The sequence below is a fragment of the Ischnura elegans genome, chromosome 7 (assembly GCF_921293095.1).
Source record: "Ischnura elegans chromosome 7, ioIscEleg1.1, whole genome shotgun sequence".
Taxonomy (NCBI): Eukaryota; Metazoa; Arthropoda; class Insecta; order Odonata; family Coenagrionidae; genus Ischnura; species Ischnura elegans.
In genome coordinates this window covers 79,172,644-79,196,787 of record NC_060252.1, presented here as the reverse complement: position 1 = coordinate 79,196,787, position 24,144 = coordinate 79,172,644, and the positions used below count along the sequence as shown (strand labels likewise).

General features: G+C 39.1%; 1 protein-coding gene across 2 annotated transcripts in view; it reads left to right on the top strand.

Annotated features, from left to right (window-relative positions):
* LOC124162777 (proton channel OtopLc-like) overlaps nt 1-23,794 on the top strand; it is a 45,606-nt gene extending 21,812 nt beyond the window's left edge. The window contains exons 3-10 of one of the 2 annotated variants that reach the window (XM_046539415.1): nt 3,694-3,858; nt 7,141-7,364; nt 8,960-9,040; nt 10,122-10,282; nt 13,611-13,761; nt 15,243-15,507; nt 17,800-18,081; nt 22,056-23,794. In XM_046539415.1, the coding sequence (XP_046395371.1) occupies nt 3,694-3,858; nt 7,141-7,364; nt 8,960-9,040; nt 10,122-10,282; nt 13,611-13,761; nt 15,243-15,507; nt 17,800-18,081; nt 22,056-22,593 (1,867 nt within the window). In that variant the 3' untranslated portion in view covers nt 22,594-23,794. Of the gene's footprint in view, nt 1-3,693; nt 3,859-7,140; nt 7,365-8,959; nt 9,041-10,121; nt 10,283-13,610; nt 13,762-15,239; nt 15,508-17,799; nt 18,082-22,055 lie in introns of both variants that reach the window. The other variant, XM_046539414.1, reaches the window with a different exon arrangement.
* Nucleotides 23,795-24,144: the final 350 nt, after the last annotated feature.

The following is a 24,144-nucleotide window of genomic DNA, read 5'->3' as shown; positions in this document are numbered from 1 at the left end:
TATAAAATGATTATAAACAAGGCATTATTATTATAATATATATTATATAATTATTATATGTACAAGGCAATGCCATCTTATGATATGAAAGAGTTACAATTGTAGTTCTGCCCTGTTAGGCAATGCGGGCGGTCAGGTAAGAGGGGGGCGCGCTCCCCCTTCGCCCCCCATATGTATCTGCCAATGTCATTGCATTACTTGTATTCTGTATCGCCGACGGTGGAATGGATTGATTACTTTGTTTCTCGTTCAACTTTCCACTGGCAATAATATCCAATTTGCAAGCCGGAAATCAGTGTGCGAAATAAGCAACTTTGGTGAACTTTGATAAAGAAACTTTGTACTACGCTCCATCACCAAAAACTCTGTACTTTGTATTCAAATTCGAGTCTCCGAAAGATATACCTGACATAAGGAGGAATCTGCGCTTTAAAGACTTTTCAATCGTCTCATCTGTAAATACTTTTTTGTTGCTTTTGTTGCACACCGCTTGCTATATAAGTCAAGAAAACAGCATAGGGGCTCCCATTTACCGCTGAGAAGAGAAGACGTACCTTAGTGATGGAGCAGAGGTGAAACAAATCTGAAATAGCTCTAACATCAGCGCTGTCAGCAGAAAAAATTCAAGACAAATTTTATGAACAATTGTTAAAAATGTTAGTACATTCTTCGTACGTACAAATCGAAGTGATTTATGAAGTGTTTGGAATATTGCTTCTCTCCGGTCACCGCCTACTTAGTTGATGGCTTTATCGGAGGTCATCTCCAGACTGCACCATCGAAATACTTTCTCAGTCAATGCGAAGGAACAGGTTTGAAGAAATGTTAAGGTTTCTGCATCTGGCAGATAATTATTATAATGGGAAGAATGATCGCAAGGATAGGCTATATAAAGTTCAACCTTAGTTTGAGGTTTTGAACTAGAATTTCAAAATTGTAAGCGCTGGAGAATACTGTTTGGTGGATGAATCAATCAACCTCTACTGTAGTAGATATGGCTGCAAGCAATGAATTAGAGGGAAACGAGTAAGATTATGGTTAAAATTATGGTGTAATTTCGAATCAAGTCAACCTTTATCCTGCTGTAGCCAACCTTCAGAGAACAGATCTTGGTCAAGGAGAAGTACTTTTAGGACTAGTGGATGAGTGAAAATTACCACCAGGTACAAACATGTTTGCTGACAACTTATTCATATCAGAATTGATTACTATTAGTATACATAAAAAAATGAAAACTCCTGTTTGTTATTCTGTTTCCAAAATGCCAGTGGCGATCACGGACTACAATTCTCACATGGGTGGAGTGGACATGTGTGATCAATTCCTGATAAATTACCGGACAACAATCAGGAATAAAAATGGTGGTTCAAACATTTCAGATGAGACTTGGATGTATCAGTTGTACAGGGATGGTTACGGTATAAAAAACTCGGATACAGTATCACACTGCTGTAAAATTTCAAAATGCAAATGTAAATTGTTCACGTTATAATACTATAATAATACTCAAAATTATATTATTTGATGCATAATAATTCTAATTCAAGTATTAAAAACTACTGATGAAGGCATGGGCAATGAATTATATAGCAAAAACGTGCAAAAACACAATTAAATGATAATGTGCATTTTTGACCCCTTAAGTGCCCAGATGTATCTTAAGATACGTGTAGGATTAAGTACTATGCAAATGTTAGAGATTTTTTAAAATATTTTTTCCCGCATCAGGTATGATGCCTAATCATAATTTAAGCAAAAAAAGTAAAATTTTTAGAAAAAAATCTTCTGGGCATTAATGGGTTCTGTCCGGCAGTACTCTTTCAATTCAATCATTTCTATTACTATGGTATTGTATATCCTTCCGTCAAAGTATAGCCCGTGTAGCTCACCTAGATCAAGATGGATTTTCTGTATATCGCTAATAATATTTCTCTTTTTCCTTCTAATTCTACATCAGTCAATGAACTTAGAAGTATATTCTTCAGTTATAACACCATTGTCTACAAATACACTTGATGCTATAGCAGCAGCTGCACGGTGAGATACCCCGTATTGATAACAATGAAAAGCTGTAGTTTATAAATTTACCCTAATTTGCCATGGTGATTTATATTTTGTTGGGTGTACTAGGCATGTGATCTTCCTGGTCAACAAATTTCTCCTTGATTGTTGAACTTTGCGTTGCGTCATTTAAAACCTCAACATCTTCACTTTCGGTTTCAATAGGGTTAACATGCTGCCTTTTTAAGGTGCAATTTTGCCTTTCAATTCTAGTGGCCAGTTTTATTGTCATTTTGATCTAAAGGACTATTTAAAACTTCGCAAAAATTATCCTCAAGTAATTATTACAAAACTCTGAAAAACCGGCAAAATTGCAAAATTTATACATTTTTAATGATCTGGTGTGATCGGTAATAACAGTTTAAAACCATAAATATGCATATATTAATAATAAACTATGCTATTTGTAACCATTTTTTGCTGTTGCGTTAAAAGATATTAATTTTATTTCATTTTTTTTCAACGAAAAAAAAAAAACAATTTCTTTCATTTTTGTCATTTTTTCAGGTGCTTTGCGGGATCGGAAGATGACGTCCGATTTTAATAATTCTTTTTTTGTTTTTCTTGTACTAACGTATCGCAACTTTTCCGCGCTATTACGACACGAAATTTGTAACTTGAGTTTTTTCGCACCACCCTTCTGTATAGCTACATTGGGTATTAACGAGGTCAGAATCTCTTGTTGTTGAATTTCTACGAGTGGTCTTGATAGAGTGGATGAATCTTCGGGGCAAGCACATTTTTGGATGCGGGAAAGATAAGATAATCTACAAAATGACATTTCCAGTTTTAAGACAGTATTCCTCCATATTGAATATTCGTTTCGAAACCGTATTTTTCCGTCAGTGGGCTCATTACGACCTGCTTGACAAATAAACTAACGAGTGGATCAAGTTATCGCGAACTTAAACAACATTTGTGACAATTCGACAGCAAAAATGAGTGCGAGTTTCTTCAAGAGTTTCCTCATATGCTCAGAAGAAGCCATACAGCTATGGTGGGCGGAAATGGGTTTAGTGACCCCAGAGTCCTCAATCTCAACACTACTCCCTCACCACGTCTTCGAAGTTAGCCTTCTTCTTACTTCGTAGTTATTATATGCCAATCTTGAGACTCTGAAGTGAGCAGTTACTCGTGCGCCATAGGCGGTCGCTTATTGAACTTCCAAACAATGCACATTTATTTACCATTAGAAGCCGCGCACCTTTTATCCGGATATGCCGGTGAGAAAAAGAGGTGCGCGGCTTACACGGATCATCCAAATTTTAATGTAAGCCGCGCACCATTTTCCCTCAAATTCTTTTCGTTTATTTCTTCAGAGTTAAGCATTGATGAAGGAAACATTCGCAGGAATTATATTTCCAACATTATTTAACCTTATTAATCACGGTAACGTAAATTTATTGATTTTGCAATGAATCACGAGTACCTACGTTATACCGCACCCAAAAAGCGCTGGGAAGTTTTTTCCCCCCTCATAATCCGGCCAAAAAATGGGGGGGCGCAAGATACTCAAGGGCGTGGCTTAAACGAGTAAATACGATATGTGACGTCAGAATAGCCACTCAAGAGGTGATGTGACTCATCATATTTCTCATTGACTGACGATGTTCATTTCTTTCCAATTCACAGCATCATGGGAAGAGGAGAGAACGCCCCGGGTCGCCTGGAGCTCACAGAGGTCGCTGACGGCGAACAACCGCAGTCGTCCGGCCACGGAGGCCAATGTCCACCCGGTTGCTCCAGCCACAGGATGAACAGCAAGAAGCGGAGGAACGAGGATCGTCGAATGGGATAGTAAGCATCGAACCAAGGACGTACCCAACAGTGAACATGATGACACAAGCAATTTAGGCTTTGCATTTCTTAAAATCCACAGAATTTCAGTATTTGTAATTGCTTTAACATTTGTCGTTTTCCCATGCCTATTGCTAATTTCTATACGTACGTAAAAAGTGACATCCTCTTATATCCAGCAGCGAGGGGTGGGGGGTGTGGGGATAAACCACCATTTTAATTAACTTCAGTAATATTACTTATAGAACAATGTAAGGATTTATAAAATATCCCTCAGAAAGCCGTAAAACTCCCTATTTCCGCTAAAATGTTTTTGGGGAGGGCTCCGCACCCTGGCGGGTATTCTTCACCCTCAGATACCCCAATATTAGTTGCGCCTAAAGCTTCTCCTAGCCAAAATTCCTAGCTGCGTCCCTCGCACCCAGGATCAAAACAATGACACGGGGTCAAGCCATGGTTCAGGTTGCGACATTTCAGTACGGAAAAGGCGAATGAAACCAATATCACGAGAAAAGTATCTCTAATTACTTGGTTATTACAGGGAATTAATCGAAAAAATAATTTTCATTATTTATTCAAGTATGCCGGGACTGGCCACGGGGATAACTTTACGGAGTCACCCGCATTACACAAATTGTGCGAAAAATCCACAGAGAAACAAATCGTTCGCCTTGACCGGTATAGTATTCAAATTTCCACAGAGTAGAATGACGCCTCAATAGCTCAACTGGTTAAAGTACTTATCCCGGTCAAGGCGGATGATTTTTTCTCTGTGGGTTTTTTGCCCCATTTTTATTTTATTTATATGAGTTACATTAATATAATTTTTCTCGTGTTTGAAGAAACTTTGTTCAAGACTTTATGACTATTAATGTTTTTGCTTTCACGTGGGGCATTGCTGGTCATATTAAAATTAAACAACTCAGTACCTCTCCGCGATGGAAAAATAAGATGCTAAGTTAATTAACATAGATTTGAATTTATATCGTTGCGTCTAAAAACAATTTCACCAAATTGTGTGGAGATATTTCTCGCTTACATTAGCTAGTGTTATCGATTACCGAAGGCGATAATCCAACTTGTAGGAATTAAAAATTTCACGCACCATATAGATTTTTCCAGCACTCTCAAGTTTATTTACTGGAATGTTATGCTATAAGTGAAAAAAAAGCTTTCTGACAGCAGTTCTGGCGTACCCTCTCCCCAGACAAAAAAAAACAACACTCTCTCCAATATGGGGCGAAGTGGATTCTAAAGAGGTTGAGCAGAAGATCACACTGCTTGTTGCGTCGGAAGAGCGAAATACTGAGAATGGATTGCCAGGAATGTCGAGAACGGCAATGAAGGCAATTTGGTCCAGCCACACTTTTTAGTACTTTAAGGATTCAAAATGGCGGTCGATTTCATCATGGCGAAAAAATGAAAAACACTACACTAACGAAAAATCCTTTGTCACTCGACGTGTATTTCGTCCAATTTGTGATAAATTAAAACGAAAATGAGTCACTTCCTTAAATTTGTTTTTCAGCTATCGTTATACGGTGCTGGTGTCACTTTTGATATGATTTGGGACATGATACAAAGAAATGGCAAATCATGAACATATCAATGTTATTATAGGCATTAATATGGCAACCATTAACTACATGTCCACTTAAAAACGTTCGAGTTCAGTTTCCATAGATGTTGAGAAGTCAATTTCCTCGTAGATTGAGCGCGCAATCTAATAATAAAATTTATTTAGACTCATCGTTTTCTTGTACTTAAAAATGTTTACATTGTGTTTCATGTTATTATTTTTTTCAATAGGAAGTAAATGCAAAAAAGACAATATACAATAAAATACCTTCCTAAGATAATAAAGACTTCCTCCGACAACATTTCTGGCGTGCCCTCTCTACAGCCCGATAAACTTATTACTCTATCCACGTGCGACACTTGAAAGTTTTTGCTCATCGCGAATCCCGGTTCATGGGCACATTTCGAAGTATATTCAGCCGATTTAATTTTTTTTGGCAACTAACGTTTCGACGGAACAATCTCAAGTCATCCTCACTGCAGTTACGTTTGAATGAATTTTATCCTGCGCTTTTATATCCGTGTAATTCTGGGGCATTTTTGTCTCCTTTCCCGTTACTTTTTAAATTAACGGTAGTATATAAACTTGACATCTAAATATTATATTTATTTCGCACGCAGACTCAGAATTTGCTAAAATTTCAACAATTTACGCAGTGATTCATGTCATTCTTTTTTTCCAACGAGAATAATATGCAACAAAGACAACGTACAAGAAATTACCTTCCTACGATAAAAACGACCCTTTCCTCAGACAAAACAGTTAAGGTTTGCCCTCTTTCCTGGCCAATCAACACTCACTCCAGGACGCCAATATGGATGGGGCTCTGAGGGCTCTAAAGGAGTCGAAGGTGGGGTCTCGAACTGCTTCTTGCGAGGAAGAGAGAAATGCAAGGAAAGAGAGAGAGGAGCGTAATGCGATTTCCAATAGCAACGTGTGGGAGGGGGAGTGTCCTTCCAGAGCGCCTTTGCTACGGAGTCAAAAACCTTCCTTCTCCCGCAAAGGAGAAACTAAAAGCATCACCAACAGCTCAATTACCGCAAGGGTGCACGCGAAACAGTAGAGAGGCGATTCTCGGGACCGCAAACGTGGAATGGGGAAGAGAATGCCTGCACATCGTAGGGCGATAGGGCAATCCGAATTTTTCTCTCCCCACCCCAACTACGATGATAAAACTAATTATTTGAAATTGGAATTTCAGTGAACATTGACGTAAGGAGAAGGAAGGGAAAACATATCCCTTTCGAATTCCACGCCAGACACGTATACTGTGAGGTATTCATGGAACGTAAAAAAAAACTGGTTCAACGTTTCATTTTCAGATCTTAATAATCTGTTGCGAGAATTAAAATAATAATTAATTCGTTTATTGCTGAAGGAGTGAACTTCTTTGAAACATAGCATGGGTTTATAACGGAGATATTTCGCCGTAGTTTACACTATAGGGAGCGATTCTTTCAAACGATGAAAAATTCTCCCTGAACTAGTAATTGAACCAAAGCTCTAATGACGTCACCAACTCATGAAAAGGCAGCTTTCGCAACTTCTTACTTCGAATTCACAAAATAATGGCTGAATGAGGAATATATTTTTTCGTCGTAAATAACCTTTTCATTCTATCCGCTCATCTAACCCTCTTCATGAATTGCAGTTTTGGGTTGGAATTCCTAACAATTCATTATTTTCTCTCTCCCTATGCGAAGCGAGGCGTTAACAACAGCGCTGTCGGCACTCTATGCAAAACTTCTGGTGGTGCTGGGCGTGGCTCTACCAGTCACGGAGGTGATATCTACCCAGGTGCCAGCAGCCTTCTACCACGGATTCTACCTTTACCTCTATTCCGGCTCCCTGCTCTTCGTGTTCCTTATGCACGCTTCGCTGATTCGCCAGAGGGCCGTCTTCTCCATCGTGAAAGCCTACCACAGTGGTGAGACAAAGTTCATCTATATATCAGTCACTAATCGTATAAATTATTTTGAATCTTTTTTTCGAGTTCTGGCGACGGTAGGAATTGATATAGCTTTCAATAGCTATATAACGGATCACAAGTAACTAATATGGAAACAATTGATTTTTATAAATATGAGGTAGATAATGGAAAGACAATAGTACAAAGGCGACTGTTAAAAGAATTGTTGTTCTCAGTATCCTGGGATATAAATTCATATAATAAACGCAGTTGTATTTTGAACCCAAATTCAATTTGTACAGGTTTCTAAAAGTAATATTTCAACTAGTTTATTGAAAGAAAAATATAGTATATTCGCCACTATTTGTTTTTCCTCTTCAATCTTATAATTAATATTTTTTTATTCGAATTGAAATATTACTATGGCTATTCTGACTTGTATGCACATAATTTCTGTTTTCATCTGCATCGTTACTTAGTTCGTTTGAACAAATCCTAAATTTTGGTTACAATAGTAGTACGATTTTACTGTAAAAAAGGATAGAGCATTGTACGAATACTTTTAAGTATTTTCACTAACTCTTGGTCAACTTTGTGGTATTCCTTCATAAGTTTTCCTGGATTACTTAAACCACTTCTTTTTTAATAGAGCGGGACCCGGGTTTCAATGAATTGTCATCATCTTCAGACAAAGGTGATGATAAGATGGCCTGAAGATGATGATACTTCATTGTAACCGGGGTCGCGCTCGGTTAATAAAGAAGTGGTATAAGTAATTGTGTGAAATCCAGGAAAAAGTTTAAGTATTATATTTTTTATTGTATTTTTATTTATTAATTAGCCTTAATCATATAAGTGCCATGCATGTTAAAATTTCTAAAATTTTCGCATTAAATTACACTTCCTGAGGTATCGTTTCGTATTGGTTGCTCTGGAGATGGTAAATATAACTCGTAGAAACATTGGCTGAATATAAATTTCTTTCCTCAAACGAAATTCCAGGAAAAAATAGCTCAGAATAATTTTCAATGCACAATTGGTTGATAAGAATGTTAGTATTAGTCACAATATCGGTAAAAACTCCCAAGCCAAGGAAATCAATTTGAGGAGGCGCGATACATTTCAGATGAACAAGCTCCCTTTTAAACATCTTTCGCAGGTTTTTAATTTATAATTTTGAAGCACGCCTCAAAAAGTTCCAAATGTCATAACGCTCGATTAATGCATCCGGCGAACACAGAAATGCGAAAAACATCAAGAGCAACGATAAAAAATGTAATCCACAATTTCATGCAAAACTTCCTCCTTGTGCTATTTTCAGGAAACTAGAAAATACACCAAACTGAATATTTACAAAAAAACTAATTCTGAGCTCACGCATCAATCGCAAATTAAGGACAATAAGCGTTTTTTCTAATGGAGGAAAAAGATATAAAGTTGAAAATATTGATAAATTCTCTAGCAGATACAAGTCATTTTTCATATCCAATGTAGAACCTTTAGTACTCTACTGAGTATTTTAATGCAGACCACAACTAACAGTTCTAAGCTAGTATTCATGCGGCAATGTGACAAAAACTGTTGATCCTAATTCTCAATTTCGATTTCCACAGAGTCCGGACAACGGGCGTTCAGAAAGCCTCCAACTCCTGTCCAGAGGTATTGCAGCTTTTACTTGCGCGTGGGAGCTATTGGTGAGTACCTCAACCTCCCCCAAATCGACCTAGAAGCTCGTACGAGAGCACTACTGACGAGCCCACTGTCACTTAGAGCCTGCGGCGTGGTATATGCCTCCATTCAACACGACAAATCCCAGTCACCATTGGCCGTATTCCGCTTTATTTAGTTTTAAAGTTTTCTAAACCTTTAGCATGGGACGTTATCCTCATTTTCCGTGTCCTTTTCCAGAAAAGGATAAATTTAGCCGCATGGCACTTCATTTATACCGTAATGCTTTTCAATATCCCATAAAATAAGATTTACAAGTCGATAATTTCTAAATAATCGTGTTATCAACTCCAAGAACAATGAGAAAAGTCGATAATACCAGCAAGTTAAGACAATTCTAAAGAGGCCAGCGCACATTTAACTTCATCATCATCTTGAATGATTCCTTGGTTGTCATCTTGAATATTTCACTTCTGGTCAAAATTCGAGTTGTTAACAGGCATATCGTGTAAAAGGGCTTCAATACTTTCAGAAACCAGTTTTTACATTTTTTAGCATTTAATACTTCTTGAATAAAAGCTACAGGCCTTTTCCCGCATCATGACTTAGCAACCACAGCCATTTCATCGACACCTAGCATCTAGAATCCACCACCGACATGACAGCATCGTTATCATTAGAATAAGACAAAGCATATCCTTTTATGAACAGTCTCTCCGAGAAATTCCATCGGCAGAGGCACTGTCACTACTATACATATTTTTTTAATTCATCAAAAGTTTAAATGCTTTGGGTCTAATTTCCTACAGAATATTTATTAATTTAGCGTGAGTAGCATATTTCCCAATAAAATAGAGACTTTACAGAACATAATATAAAGAAACGTAAATAAATGGACGAAAAAACAAACGAATAGCTCGGATCAAATTAAAATAAATGCATCATCGAGAAGAATGATGCCGAGAGACCCTTTGTACTGTTCAAAATGGAAATACTATCTTGCATACACGCCCCTACATCTCGTCTGTAAGCATTGTAGAAGGGTATTCACAGCAGTTTGACCAACTGAAAATCATATTTTCTCCTCTCTTTTCTCTCGTTTCACAGGCTTTGGAATAGGGAGTATGATATACTCGGGATTGGAGTTTGGCCAGTTTTTCGAGCTTCGGAAGGAGCAGAAGTGCCACAAGGTGCTTCACGCCGTCACCCCTGTCACTCGAATGTTGCTCACCCTCCTACAGATGCAATTTATATTCCTCAACAACAAGGTGAGTCGTGTTCCGTCGCATCACGCCCCATATGGTCGTAAATCCTAGCAGCACTACAGTACCTTTCGACCAGCATGTGCCTTCTAGCTCAAAAGGCGCCTCAGTAAACGAGTGGCGGGGAATTTCAGGATACCAGCCGTTTACGAGAAAAAAGCTGCACGTGGAAGTGATCTTAATCCTGCGTTCCACATAGCATTAATTAAATCCGTTTTACACGGAAAATTTAATAATACCAACTCTTTCGGGAACATTTGATTGCAGGCAAATTCATTGAGTACGGCGTCGGATTCCACGAATGACAGAACGAAAACTAGAACTTCATAATTCGTTCCGAAAAGTTTAAAAACTCATGTTCTATCGTTTGTGTAAAATCTTTCACCGTGTAAAACTATCTTTGAACTTTTTCAATGTTCCTGGGAAAAATTAATCCCTATACATATCCGTCAAGACCAACATTAAAATAGGGAGGCAAAAACTGATAGAGGTGGATGAATTCTGTTAATTGGGAAGCAAGATAACTAGTGACGGGAGAAGCAAGAAAGAAATTATCAGCAGAATAGCCCAGGCGAAGAGAGCATTCCACCAAAAGAGAGACCTGCTTACAGCGGGAAACTTAAATATAGAAGTAAAGAAACAATATATAAGAACCTACATCTGGAGTATGCTCCTATACGGAAGTGAGGCATGGACAATGACCGCAGCGGAGAAAGCAAGGATAGAGGCCTTTGAAATGTGGTGCTACAGAAGAATGATGAAAATCAAATGGATCGACCGAGTTAGTAACGAGGAAGTCCTAAGAAGGGTGGGAGAGAAGAGAAGCCTCGTGAAAACCTTAATAAGAAGACGGAACAACCTTATAGGCCACATCTTGAGACATGATGGCCTGATGAAGACAATCGTCGAAGGACAGGTGGAAGGCAAGAATGGGAAAGGAAGACCTCGAACAAAATATATGGAACAAGTAAAGAGAGATGTGAAAGAGAAGAAATATGTAGGAGTGAAAATATTAGCTGATAGGAGAACTGAGTGGAGAGCTGCGTCAAACCAATCCTAGGATTGTTGACCAGTGATGATGATGATGATACATATCCGTTCGGAAAAAGTTCTGTAGGACCTGAAATAATAGTGAGGTTCAAAGGTGATGTTCTCCGTATCGCTTAAATATCGCTTATATCTAATCGATCAAGTAATCTAAGCCTAAAATATGAAGCAGGCCCTCCTGACTAGAGGCTGCGGATTATTGCGTAAAACAAAACACTCATACACTAAATTAATTGGGAGAAGCAGATACTTTGTGGCAGAGTTGGCAAGTGAAACGAAACGAAAAATATTCGTTTCGACCCGGAGAGAAACGAAAATAAGAGGCCTCGGTTTAGTTTCGCTCCCGCACGAAATAAAAACATTAACGAGTTTAGTTTCGAACCGGGACGAAACTAAAATAAATCGAAACTCCGCGGCTCATATTAAAGTTTCGATCCTATAAGTTGAGTGGAGGGGGATAGGAGGGAATAGTTTCGACCCATTACGTTTGACATACGTGTAGAGAGGTTAAAAGATCGAGCTTAAAATCGAATGGCCAGTTTGCGTTCACCGTTCTCATGCTAGTGGTAAAAAGATGAGAGCCCCAATGCCCCATGCATCTAATGCCGGTAGGCCGAACCACTACTTCATTCAACCGTACTTCGTACTCGGTGTGTGGGTCAAAACTAAACCGTACGAAGGTGAAGCACGTTATCCCTACCGTGCAAAGCATTATCTGCGTTTCGTTTCGTCCCAGAGTTTTATTTTAGTTTCAACCCGAAGTAGTTTTGACTCCGATTTCGTTTAGACCCTGAGTTTAGCTCCCTGGGTTAAAAACCATTTCGTTTCGTTTCTACATTCCGCTCCCTGGAACTAAACTATTGAAATTTTACTGGTTTTAACTTTCGTTCCGTTTCACTTGCCAACCCTGCTTTGTGGAGATCGATTGTAAGACATGAAATCCTGCTACTTTGCACTTTTCCACACGAAACTTAACTTCACCTGAATCGACATATTTCACTGCACTGCAGCATTATCAAGACTAACAAAAAAGTTAACCAAGGAAAAGGATAATTTTCTCCTTCAACCCCCACCCTCTCATTTTTTTGTGAGTGTGCCAAGTTGTACGAGACTATTCATTCCGGCACGGTTAACTTTTTTGTTAGTCGTGATAATGCTGCAGTGCAGTGAAACATGTTGACTCAGTTGAAATAAAGTTTTATGTAAAAAAATGCAAAGTAGTATCACTTCATATCTAACCTTAACACTACATAGCCGATATAATACTGGGGACATTGAAGGAAGCCTTCAGACAGGTCATCAATGTTTAAGATGACCCATGAAGCTGGGCCCTGAGCATGAAGTGAATCTTGAAGGCCTATGGCTCTTCTTTTAAATAAATTAGTTTAACTTTGTTTTTACCTAGAATTTTATATTAAATCACGACCATAGTTTCGACGGTTTACGTCATCTTCTTGTGAGGCATATATTGGTTCACCATCTTAAATAATAGAGGGGTAGATACAAAAGGTAGATATAAAAACTAGAGGGAGTGGGGAGGGACAGTAGAGGTGAGAGGGAAGAGGCTTGGGGTTGATTCTGGGAGAGCTCTCACCTCCCCTATCCTCTTTACCCTTTGGGTGTAAATACAAAGTCAGTGAGGGGATGTGGTTGGTTCGTTCTGCTGGTAATTGGTCGTAAGATTGGTAATTTCAGGCTTACTACTCATCGCGAGGATTCTACGTATTTAAAACTGCTGATTGAATTAAATAAGAATGGTGACACCAAAGTTTCCTCCATGACTCAAGTTGACCCAAGCTTACCTCTCTGAAGTCCAATGTGTCACAAAAACTTAAGATAGGGTACATTTCTCGGAGTGCAAATAATAATAATATTTTTTCGTGCTCATTATTATTATTATTTTTGTAATGAAAGGCAATTTCAAAAACGGTACCAAGGTATGAAAATCTGACATTCAAGGAATGACTCTTAAAACATTAGTTTTGTATAAGTTTCCAACTGTAGATAAATGTAAGAGGCGATTCACGGAATTCGGCTAATTTTCCGAAGACCATGTTCCATTCACGCCATGAGTTGCGACTTCTGCGAGCTCCCGTTTCGGTTTCATCGACGAAACTGTTCTTTGAAGACATCGAGAAAAAATGCATGCATGAGGACTTATACAAGCACGCACATGTCCATAAATACCGCGAAATTTCGCAGAATTTTTTGTCTTCCTCCTAAACATTGAAAAGTTTCTAAGAGCTAGTCTGCCACTCTTCACCGTATTTCTTGGTTTCATTTCCAGCTGGTGGACATACGGCGCCACAAGATGTTCGCCCGCTTTGGCCTGATGCATATGATCGCCATGAACATGTGCGAATGGCTGTACGTCATAGTGGAGGAAACCAAGCACGAAATCGTGCATCTGACCTATCCACCACATGGAGATCATCACGGTAAGGCTATGCAAAGGAATCATAAATAATCAGAAATAAGATTCAATACACTACGCGAGTGCTTCCACCAAGTTAAAAAAGTAACAAACTTTTCAATATATGAATCAGTTGGTTACCTGGTACGGGTTTTACTATCTTTGGGCCCTTATTTATACATTTATATCTACCACAGAGATGATTCTGTTAACAGATCAAATTCTTTCCATTGATACCTACGGACTTCTCTCCCAGAGGAACCCGAGTCTTTTTTCCAGTATTTAGAATGAAAATAATAGTAGCATTTTCTCCTTCGCAAATATCGATTTACGAATTGAGAGAAACATGATACTCCGCGGCTTTGAACTTATTATTAATAGAGGTTAGAGCTTTGAGGTTATTATTTTTAATGAATCTAATAATACGACTGAATTTTACCTCTAACTTGTCAATAAAGCCTTCAGAAGAATGTCTATCCTACAAGGATGAGAACCCCAGATCGGAATTACAAAAAAATAACTACTGTTGAAATATAAATAATTAACATTCTTTCCTCTCCATTCCATTCCAAATGACTTCATTACAATAAAAATGCACAGAAAAATATGCAGCATGAATAGTCAGTTGTCTCCATTGCAGCTTGATTACGAAAATCTCTGAGTAACAGGTGTGAAAAGCTAAAATACTCAGAAAGATGACTCAGTTGTTGATGCGAAATTCTCCATCCTCAAAACTTACTCGTGATTTAAATAAATATTGTGAAAGCTTTTATTTCCTTCGCCCAATTACTTTGGTTTCTCAGATACACTTGGGATATTTTATGCTTAAGTCAAATTTTGTGCCGTTAATTTGATTTAAAATAATTCAAATATTTCTTTTGATATTTTGCTTTCTTCATTATTAATCCATTAAACAGTATTATGTTAAAAGAATGGTGCGGTTTTAGTAAGTTTTGGAAAGAGAGCCGTGATGGGGTAACAGTGATTTTTCAGACACCGCCCGATCTCTGTTTGAGTGCCTTTAGATGGGAATTTCAAGTGCAGTACTCCGTCTGTCGGATGGGACGTCATTCCGTGGTGCCCTTGGTACCTTTCGTTAGGAGTAGGCTAGTGTAGACACTGGGTTTCTCTCTTGTCCAGCGACTAAGAGCTCACGAATTAAAATGTATAAGTCATGCAAAAATAAATGCCTGAGACAACAAATTTGAAAGAAAAAAAAACAAAAAAACTTAACTGATATGAAATCCAGTTTTCATTTAAACCATGCTCAAAGCCGCACCCTGATATGATAATTCTGTATTATGTTTTTCTTCAAAAATAGCCTATATTTTGATTGAAAACTGCAACAGTGACTTTCATTCATTTTTTAACAACTATCAAAAAATAAAAGCTGTTGTTTGATATCCTCTGGGGAAAAAATAAAACTTTGGCCGAAAAAATTAGGAAAAATTCATGGATATTTCAGACTACATGCGTGGAAACTATTCTCATCCACTTTTTCAGCAGACTACCACGAAGACGGCTCCAGCAACGCCACCTCAAGTGCAGTGGCTGACCTCTACGACTGCCGGCGTACCAACATAATGGGTACCCTAGTGCAGAACGCCTCTCCTTTCCTGTTCCCGTGCACCATCGAGTACAGCCTCATCTGTGCCGTCATACTCTACGCCATGTGGAAGGACGTGAGTCGATACGGGCCTTCCACGACGGACTCGCCGGCCAAGAAAATAACTGCGACCGCCGCTAAAGCGGGGAGAAGTCTCACTGCCAGGTAGTGATGGAAAAAAGTCGTCGAAAAGGATTTTTCGAGAAATCGATTTTAATCGAAATGAAAATTTCGACTTCAGCACCGACCGACGCACTGTGGACTAAAATCGAAAAAAGCTGGACAAAACCTCAAAAATTGTTTTTTTGAGCAAGGATTCGAAACTTTACACATATGCTGTCTATACATTAGTGCATTTTTTTACGCAAACAGTTTTTCATTCTAATCTAATTCTAATAATTTCATTTTTATCCCATGTGAAACAAAATGGTTACAGATAATCAAGGCTAACGGTATCCGAAAGAAAGACCATACGATTATACACACAAATTACCAATATAATGTAAAATATACGCCGCGTCAAGGCATTCCATACCCTCACGGTGCAGCCAGCCGCGGGATGCGCGGCGCAGTAAAAGCATCGATTTTATTTTTTTTTACGATAACGGTCGTATTAGATTCATTTGGATGAACACTCTAAAGAGTTTTATGTAATTTTAATGTAAATATCTCGAGGTAAATCGGTGACCCTTCTGTTATAATCCCACATAAACACAAAATTTCGACGAAAAACATTCCGCCAATTAGTATCGTATCGACGATAAATATCGCATTACAGTGAAAAAATTAGGTTATATGCAATGCAAAATAAATGTGAAACTGATATATTTTAGCTTTTATTCAATTCACTTGCTGTAAAAGATTCAATTGCCAACACCCGTCGAGCATGATAGCCAGCAACGAGCGACTGTGCCGCACGATCGAAAAATCGATCTTAATTCTGGTGTCGCAGGCGATAGCACATCTTCTCTAGGTATCACACTTTACGAGTTTTGTTGAATATCTGGTGTAAATGTCTCGAGGTAACTAGGTGATTCTTTTTTTATAATCGTACCTAAACATCAAATTTCGACTAAAAACAGGGTCCGCCATTTTGTATCGTTTCGGCCACAAATGCCGCAACTAAGTCGTGAAATTTAATGAAAATTAACAATAACAAACCGTTTAATGATATTGTTAATTTTTGTTGTCATTGAATAACTATGAAAGGTGTGGCATTAGTTTTAACATGTTGAATTTCGAAAAAAATTCAATGCGGGCAATGAAAAACTGTGTTGTGTAAAATGATGTACTAGTGTATTGACAATAACTCTGCAAAGTTTCAAATTATGTACTCAAAAAAAAGATTTTTGAAGTTTTGTCCAGTTTTTTTTTCGATTTCAGCCCACTTGTCACCCAGGTCACTTCTTCAAATCATTTTTATAACGTTTTCTTAAACTCGCTTTGTTGTTAGCCATCTTGTCCGGGTCAAATTCTGCAACTAAATTACAACCCACCTTTCAATTAGCAATCAAGGAAAATTCAGAACCATATGACTTTGCTATATTCTCACACTTTTTTACGATTTTAACTGTACTTCTATCGTTATTCACAATTTAAAATTAAATATGTAGATTAGTTCAAAAAAAGGCCACCAAAATTCGATGGCGGCACTTTGATCATTTAAAGGAATGAGAATGATAGTCATAACAAAAAAATTGTTTGCATCAAAGTTCTTTGAAACATTTATTGAACAAACCATACAATTATATACACTTAAGTTCAATGAATTCCTTAGTTTCATTCTGTTATGATACTAATTATGAATTGAGTTTTATAGTGGAACATGCGCCCAACGTTTCTCGTTGTATTGACGACTCAAATCACCACTAGTGGTGGTGACGTAATTTTACAAAATTCCTATGCATTAATGATAACAGTGGCGTAACTATGGGGGGATGAGGAGGATGGATCTCTCCTTCCCCCTCAGAGAAGTAAAAATAAATTCAAAACTATTGTCTAGTTTTGACATATAGTAAATTTTAACGTAACCTTTTAAAGAAACCCAAATTTTAAGTGCTAAACTTATGTAAAATGCATTTGCAGGCATGTCATTTTTCCAAAATTTTCCCAAAAGTGGCGGGGTGGGAGGTCGCCCTCCCCCATCCCCTCTCATCAGCCCCAAAGCATATTCCTAGTTACGCCAATGAATGATAAAATGCGTTACTTCATTTGATAGCAACGAGCTTTGTATTGCTATTTTTCTCCATTATATGTTTCACTTTCTTTATATTTGTGGATGGGCAAGAATCGTATTTGCACGTGACAGTAGCATGGATCTTCTATATTAGAAGAAAATTATTTAGAGAGTGTGCCAGGCTCATACAAAATTTATTGTGCTTTTTTAGTTCGCGATAAGAATGTTTTTTTATAAAAAAATATATGTATTTTGCATGATTATTCCATAACTACTCCCAGGTCACCCTCTGGGATATTCCGGAGGCCATCACTGACCCACCACCATCAGGCGCACTCGGCGGAGCTCTTCTCCGTGGATTGCGCAAACGCGCACCGCGGCCTCTTCGCCGGCATCCTGGTGCTCGTGCTCACCATAATCTCGCTCATCACGTTCTTCGTGCTGGTGCACGCCCCGGGCTTCGAGGCCGTCGCCGTGTTCGAGGTCACGGTGTGCGAGATGGTGCTGTATGTGCTCACCACGATAGCGGTCATCGTGTGCACCGTCCAGATGCGTGACCTCAGGTGAGGCAAAAGCTAAGAACTATTTTTCGGCTGAACTGCTAACTTGAATCGAATCGTAGTCAAAGCGAATGATTTTTTTCTCTGTGGATTTTTCGCACAATTTGTGCATTGCGGGTGTCTCCGTAAAGATATCACCGTGGCTAGTCCCGGTATTCTTAAATTTGTCAAGAGCGACCGCCTCTATGTGGTCAAAGTTTGGGCTTTGCTCTCCGGCCGTGGCGCTGTGAGCACGAATTGGACAGCTTGTGGCATCATATGCTCAGCAGTCCATACCACCTTGTCCAGTGGAATCTTCAAATTATCTCGGTAGCCTGGCTGGCTGAAGCACTCGCCCAGAAATCGGGGGATCCGGTTCGAATCCTGATCAATGCTGATTTTTCTGTGGATTTTTTGCACAATTTGTACATCGCGGGTGACTCCGTAAATACATCACCATGGCTAGTCCCGGTATTCTTAAATTACTAACCTGAGGTTTGGTCAATAAAATTACAGTAGAACTTCAAGTATCCGATTCAGTTGAGACCGTAACCAATTTGGATAATATAAAAACTCTGGTGATTGGAATTTTTCCCACGGAAACTCCCTTATCTGATTGTTCCATATTTTTTTAAATTTACCCGCTAACGATAGCACAAAACATTTTCTTTCACAGGTCAAGGTAAACGATAAAACACACACACAAACGCAACAATGCAACCTTCCGTTGGGCGCAATGGATCACAGCGCGATTTTTTTTTCATTTCTTCGTGCCACTAGGCGGCGTAGGCCCTTGGCGCTTATAGTAGTTGTTTCTTTTTACATGTTCTACGCAGCCTTATGCTTTTTGCATTTATGCCGACAAATCAGTGGCGGGTTATACAGCATAATTATACGAAATAATGGCACAATAAATCAAAATAAAGTCATTTTTAGATAAATAACATAGCAAAATAAAAAATACTGAACTTATAGAATTCATATGCTAAAATACATTACATAAAATAATACATAACAGCCTAAAGAGCACGTTAAATCGCACCTTGCTGGAACGGTCCGGGGTCGTATGACTGCATGTAAAGGGGTATACACATAGCATGAAAGACATCATTTAAGTGTTCGTTTTCACTAATACGGGTACTTAAAACTTTAAACGTGTACCAATGAGCCATGCTGAATAATGTTTTTTTCACATCTGTACCTGTCAGGCACATTGCACCTGAACTCAGCAATTTCAATATTGCGCCTGACGAAAAGTTAAGAGTGTCTCAACTCTCAATAGATGATCAACGACGCACTGACTGACTTAGTCAGAACATAAATCCCACAAATTTGCATTAAGTCTCGTTGAAACTAAATGCAGGGATATTATGCAAGATGAAATATATTTTTTGTTAGACTGAAAGAATGGGCGGACAGCAATGGTAAGTGAAATCGAGAATGCTTTCCGACCCCTAAATCAATATGCTATCCATGATGCTATTTACCATAGTTCAATTTCTTCCCGCAAATTCGGACACCAAAATTCGAATTTTTCTACCATCCCCTCCCTTTGTATCCCCCGAATGCAACTTATTCCACTCAGCAGTCTTACCCCACGACTTTCTTCCACTTCAATTACCACAAAATTGAGAGCGACATTATGGAAATTTTTAAGCACCCACTGAACCGAAACATATTCCCTTACACAAAGGCTTTCTCTTTGACAAGTGGAAATATACCTGCGTACCATATGACCGCTTAGTTAACGTGGACACCATTCTGATCCTTACGCTATGTGTACAGAAATTATTTTTTCACTTTCTAAAACCTATTTCTAGTGAGTTGGTAGGTGGGTATAGGGTTCAGTCGGAGGCTGGAGTTCGACGTCTGGTCTGAGGAGCGCGGACGAGGTATTTTTTTCTCCCAGCGTTCAGCTTTACTCAGACCCTCCTTGGGCAAATATGTCCCCCATTGAAGCCGTGGGTAGCTAAACATCGAAGCGCTCGCATTAAATTGCATAGTTCTTCACGGCTCCTCATGAAAACGTTATAATGTTGGGACCAATATTTTAAATTAGTTACGCATCTGTTCACATGACCTTAGTCATTCCTGTGTAAGCAATAAGTGTTGACTGACTTAAAAATAAATCTGCCACAATCACAAGCTCTGAGACTCAATTATATAATTATTTATTATAAGATAATTTTAACCATGGAATAATCATTTAACACGCAAATCCATGACATGATCGGAGCCAAAAGAGAACCAGAGCTATGTAAGCAAGAAGAATTGATTTTTCTATCGATTTAAGTTTTCCACAGCAACTGCTTTAAAAATAACGAAATAACGGAATAAAAATAACCTCCTCCCCGAATCAAACCAAGAAATGGACCATCCGGCTATCTTGAGAAGGACATAGAGAATTCGCCTCAACTAAAACATATGGGAAATAGCGCAAACTTTGAATTTTTCTAAGCCCACATAATTTAGATGAAATTGCGACTTGTATGATAAATGTAACGTGGAGACTTTTCAATTCATTTTGCCTCACATCGTGCTTCCTACGTAAAAGCTGCATATAATTACATGGCAAACCCCACGTGTATATAGATCAAGATTGTTCTCCATTCTCCTATTCATCAACCTATATACCTCCTTGTTTTATCATCCTATCTGTCCATTTTTATCTTCAGCAGCCTCCTGCTGCGATAGGACTCGAGAAGGTCTTCATTCCTATATACGAGGGACGTTTTTATTCCAACCTCCGATAGCTCAGCAAAAACACCATACAAGCGACAGGCGGGCACTGCGCGCATAGGGCAACTGCGCATCCTCCGCAACACACCCTCTAGTCATTTCTGGTCTTATGTTTTTAGTTTAAGGTTAGCAACAATCTCATTAACTACAATGAAACACTGACTTGCAATTTTCCACAAAAATAAAATTTTACTTCGACTCGAGTTTCAATGATACTACATCATTTTCAAGTAACAACTGAGAGAGGAGAAATGGGGTGGAAGGTCCTCAAGGATCTGGTTGGAATGGGTAGGGGTGCAAGGCGTGGGAGGGGGGGAGGCCTTGCACCCCTACCCATTCCAACCAGCTCCTTGAGGACCTTGGAGGAGGGGTGCAAGGCGTGGGAGGGGGGGAGGCCTTGCACCCCTACCCATTCCAACCAGATCCTTGAGGACCTTCCACCCCATTTCTCCTCTCTCAGTTGTACCTTGAAAATGATGTAGTATCATTGAAACTCGAGTCGAAGTAAAATTTTATTTTTGTGGAAAATTGCAAGTCAGTGTTTCATTATGAATCAATTCCACTCCATCTCGCTTGATTCCTCGAATTTTATCATTAACTACACTTCCTCAATTGATTCTCCCGCCAAGTGTGCGCTGCGGAGCGAAATCCAGAAAACTCGCTGAATGGCTTCAGCATTGACATGTCTTGACCTTTATGCCGATAGAAGAGAAGTTTTCTTCTATGCGATTTGGATAGTGTGAAACATTACACCCATTCCCATTCAAAACAAAAGAGGAGACATGCTGGCTTCAGGGAGTGTTCTAATCCATGACAACGGCCGTCATCTCAGCGCTGATGCAGCCCAACCGCTCCTTGAGCAATTTTAATGAGACAGTTTCGATCACCCGCCGTGCAATGCCGACATAATGCTGACTGACATCCATCTTAACACTGAAGTGAAGAAGTGGCTAGGAGGGAAGGGTTTTCAAACAGGCTTTGAGCTTCAGAACTAAGCCAAATTTCATTGGAGGTCACGGGCGGCAACATTCCATGAAGGAGGTATAGTAAAACTTGTCCACAGGCACGACCGATACCTCAATTACAGAGGCGATTATGTCAAAAGGATACCACAAGTGCGCTCAAAAATTAGCAATGAAATAATTTTTAATCTATCACTTCGTCCTCTGATCATGACCCAACGAAGGTTGAAAAAAAAGACGTCCGTCGTATTTTTTCACCCAAATGCATAATACATAAATGAACTGCGTCTTTCCCAGGTACCGCGGGCCGCAGAGGAAGCTCGGCATGGACAACGCATTGCTGGTCACCGCGCAGACGGGCATGTACGTCTACTGCATGTTCGCCATCGTGGGGGCGTACTTCGCCCGCGGGGAGGAGAGGGAGGGAGGCGAGGGCGAGCTGAAGATGACGGAGGACGCGAAGGCGGGGGGCGTGGCAGCCGAGCTGTGCTCCCTCGTGCAGACCACGTGCCAGACCATCTTCGTGCTGGACGCGTGGTGCCGCAAGTGCCGCACCGAAGAGCAGTGCAGGCGGAAGCCGGGGAGACAGCTGGTCACCTTCCTTCTCGTGGCAAACATGGCCATGTGGACCATCAACACTCTGGAGAAGAACCGGGCAGAGTTCCATCCGACGCACCTCCACTTCTACGGCGTGTGGGCGTGGACAATCATCACGCACGTCAGCATGCCTCTCGCCATCTTCTACAGGTTCCACTCGACCGTGTGTCTCTACGAGATCTGGAAGAATGCGTACAAGATGAAACCAGAGCCCAAGAGCCAAGTGCACCGCAGCTAGGGAGCATCCTTGTTACGAACATATAAGTTCCCAGAGAGGGCGCCAGCTATTCCACCTATTGTTAGCAGGTGAAGCCAGGGGGCGTGGAATTTCAGCCAATCCTCCTTATTGATCTACCTAGGATGAAGCTGAATTACAGCAGCCTTGGGGTACACCAAAATTGAAGATTTATTTTGCAAACAACCATACGAGAAGCTAAAAAAAAAACACGGTCCATCACAATGAAAACAGCTGGCTTCGTTAAAGTTCCAACGCCCTCTCCGGGAATTCTACAGAATCTCCATTGCGCTAGGAAATGAAACTTCGATACATTTGATTGATTTAAAAATTTTTAATGCTACCTCAGAATGATTGTCACGGCCCATGCTTTGATTAGTGATAATCGCCTACACTAAATTAAAGCGATACCATTATGATGGCAGATTGAAAGAATGAGACCTATCAATGACTTTACCTGGGGCTGTGAACCAGTTCCAACCAAAGTCCCGCGCAGCACTATTTATTCTTTTGAACTAAATTAAATAATAGGTCAAATAATAGGAAATTCAAAAAGACGTAGATGGACTATGCTACCCGTGAATCACCTCTAATGATCTGAGGGCCTCACCCTCAGCTATGTTTTTTAATTCGATGACACAAATGATGTTTGCCAGAAGGAAGCTTGTACACCAGCATAGTGAACTCAAACTTTATGAATAGGTATGGATGACTACACTCACCTATATTCACCATGAATACAATTGAAAATATACAAGGAATTGATTCGAGAAGTTATTTCTAAGATACAATAATATTATGTCTCCTATTTATTTGCACTTCTCTTTCTTGCATTTATGGCTGAAAAGCAATAATAATGAAATGAAGTGATAGTTCTGAACTGAAACGAACGACCGTCTTCACAACAACTTTAAGAAGTTGGCAGACCACCATTCAACTCACCTGGTTGACAGAAACGAAGCATTTAGTACATAAATGCATCGTCAAACTATTTAAATCTATCTGTTATAATTTATAATCACCTGTGGTGCATTCCTAAGGAAGTGCTTAAATGAATAGCAGTGAGTCAAAATTGCGATGACACATGTATAATTTTGTTCAGTTGTAAAAAAAAACAAATATCAATTCATTACATGCTTCCTCCTTACTAGAAACTAAGGTTGTTAATCATGTGAAGAAAATGAAATGCAAAATTCTTTCGCCATTGTTAATTGAAGATATTTATACCTAGTGAGGCAGACCCTTGGTATCAGGAAAGGTAGGGTAAATATCACCGAAAGGAATGCATGACTGTGTCATTTTTCCTACCTAACAGATACTTTTTTTTTCATACAATAGTTCCATACCTATCAAATATTAACCATTCGTTAACAGCCATTCAAATAAGTAGTCATATTGCTTAGCATATTACAAAATTTAAAAAAAAGTTACAATATATAAAATATTATCTAAAAAAAGAATATTGTCATTATATAATTCAATTCAATTAAGTATATATTCCAATAAAACATTCAAGTTCTTTAAATATTTACATTTGAATGAAAGCTACATTAT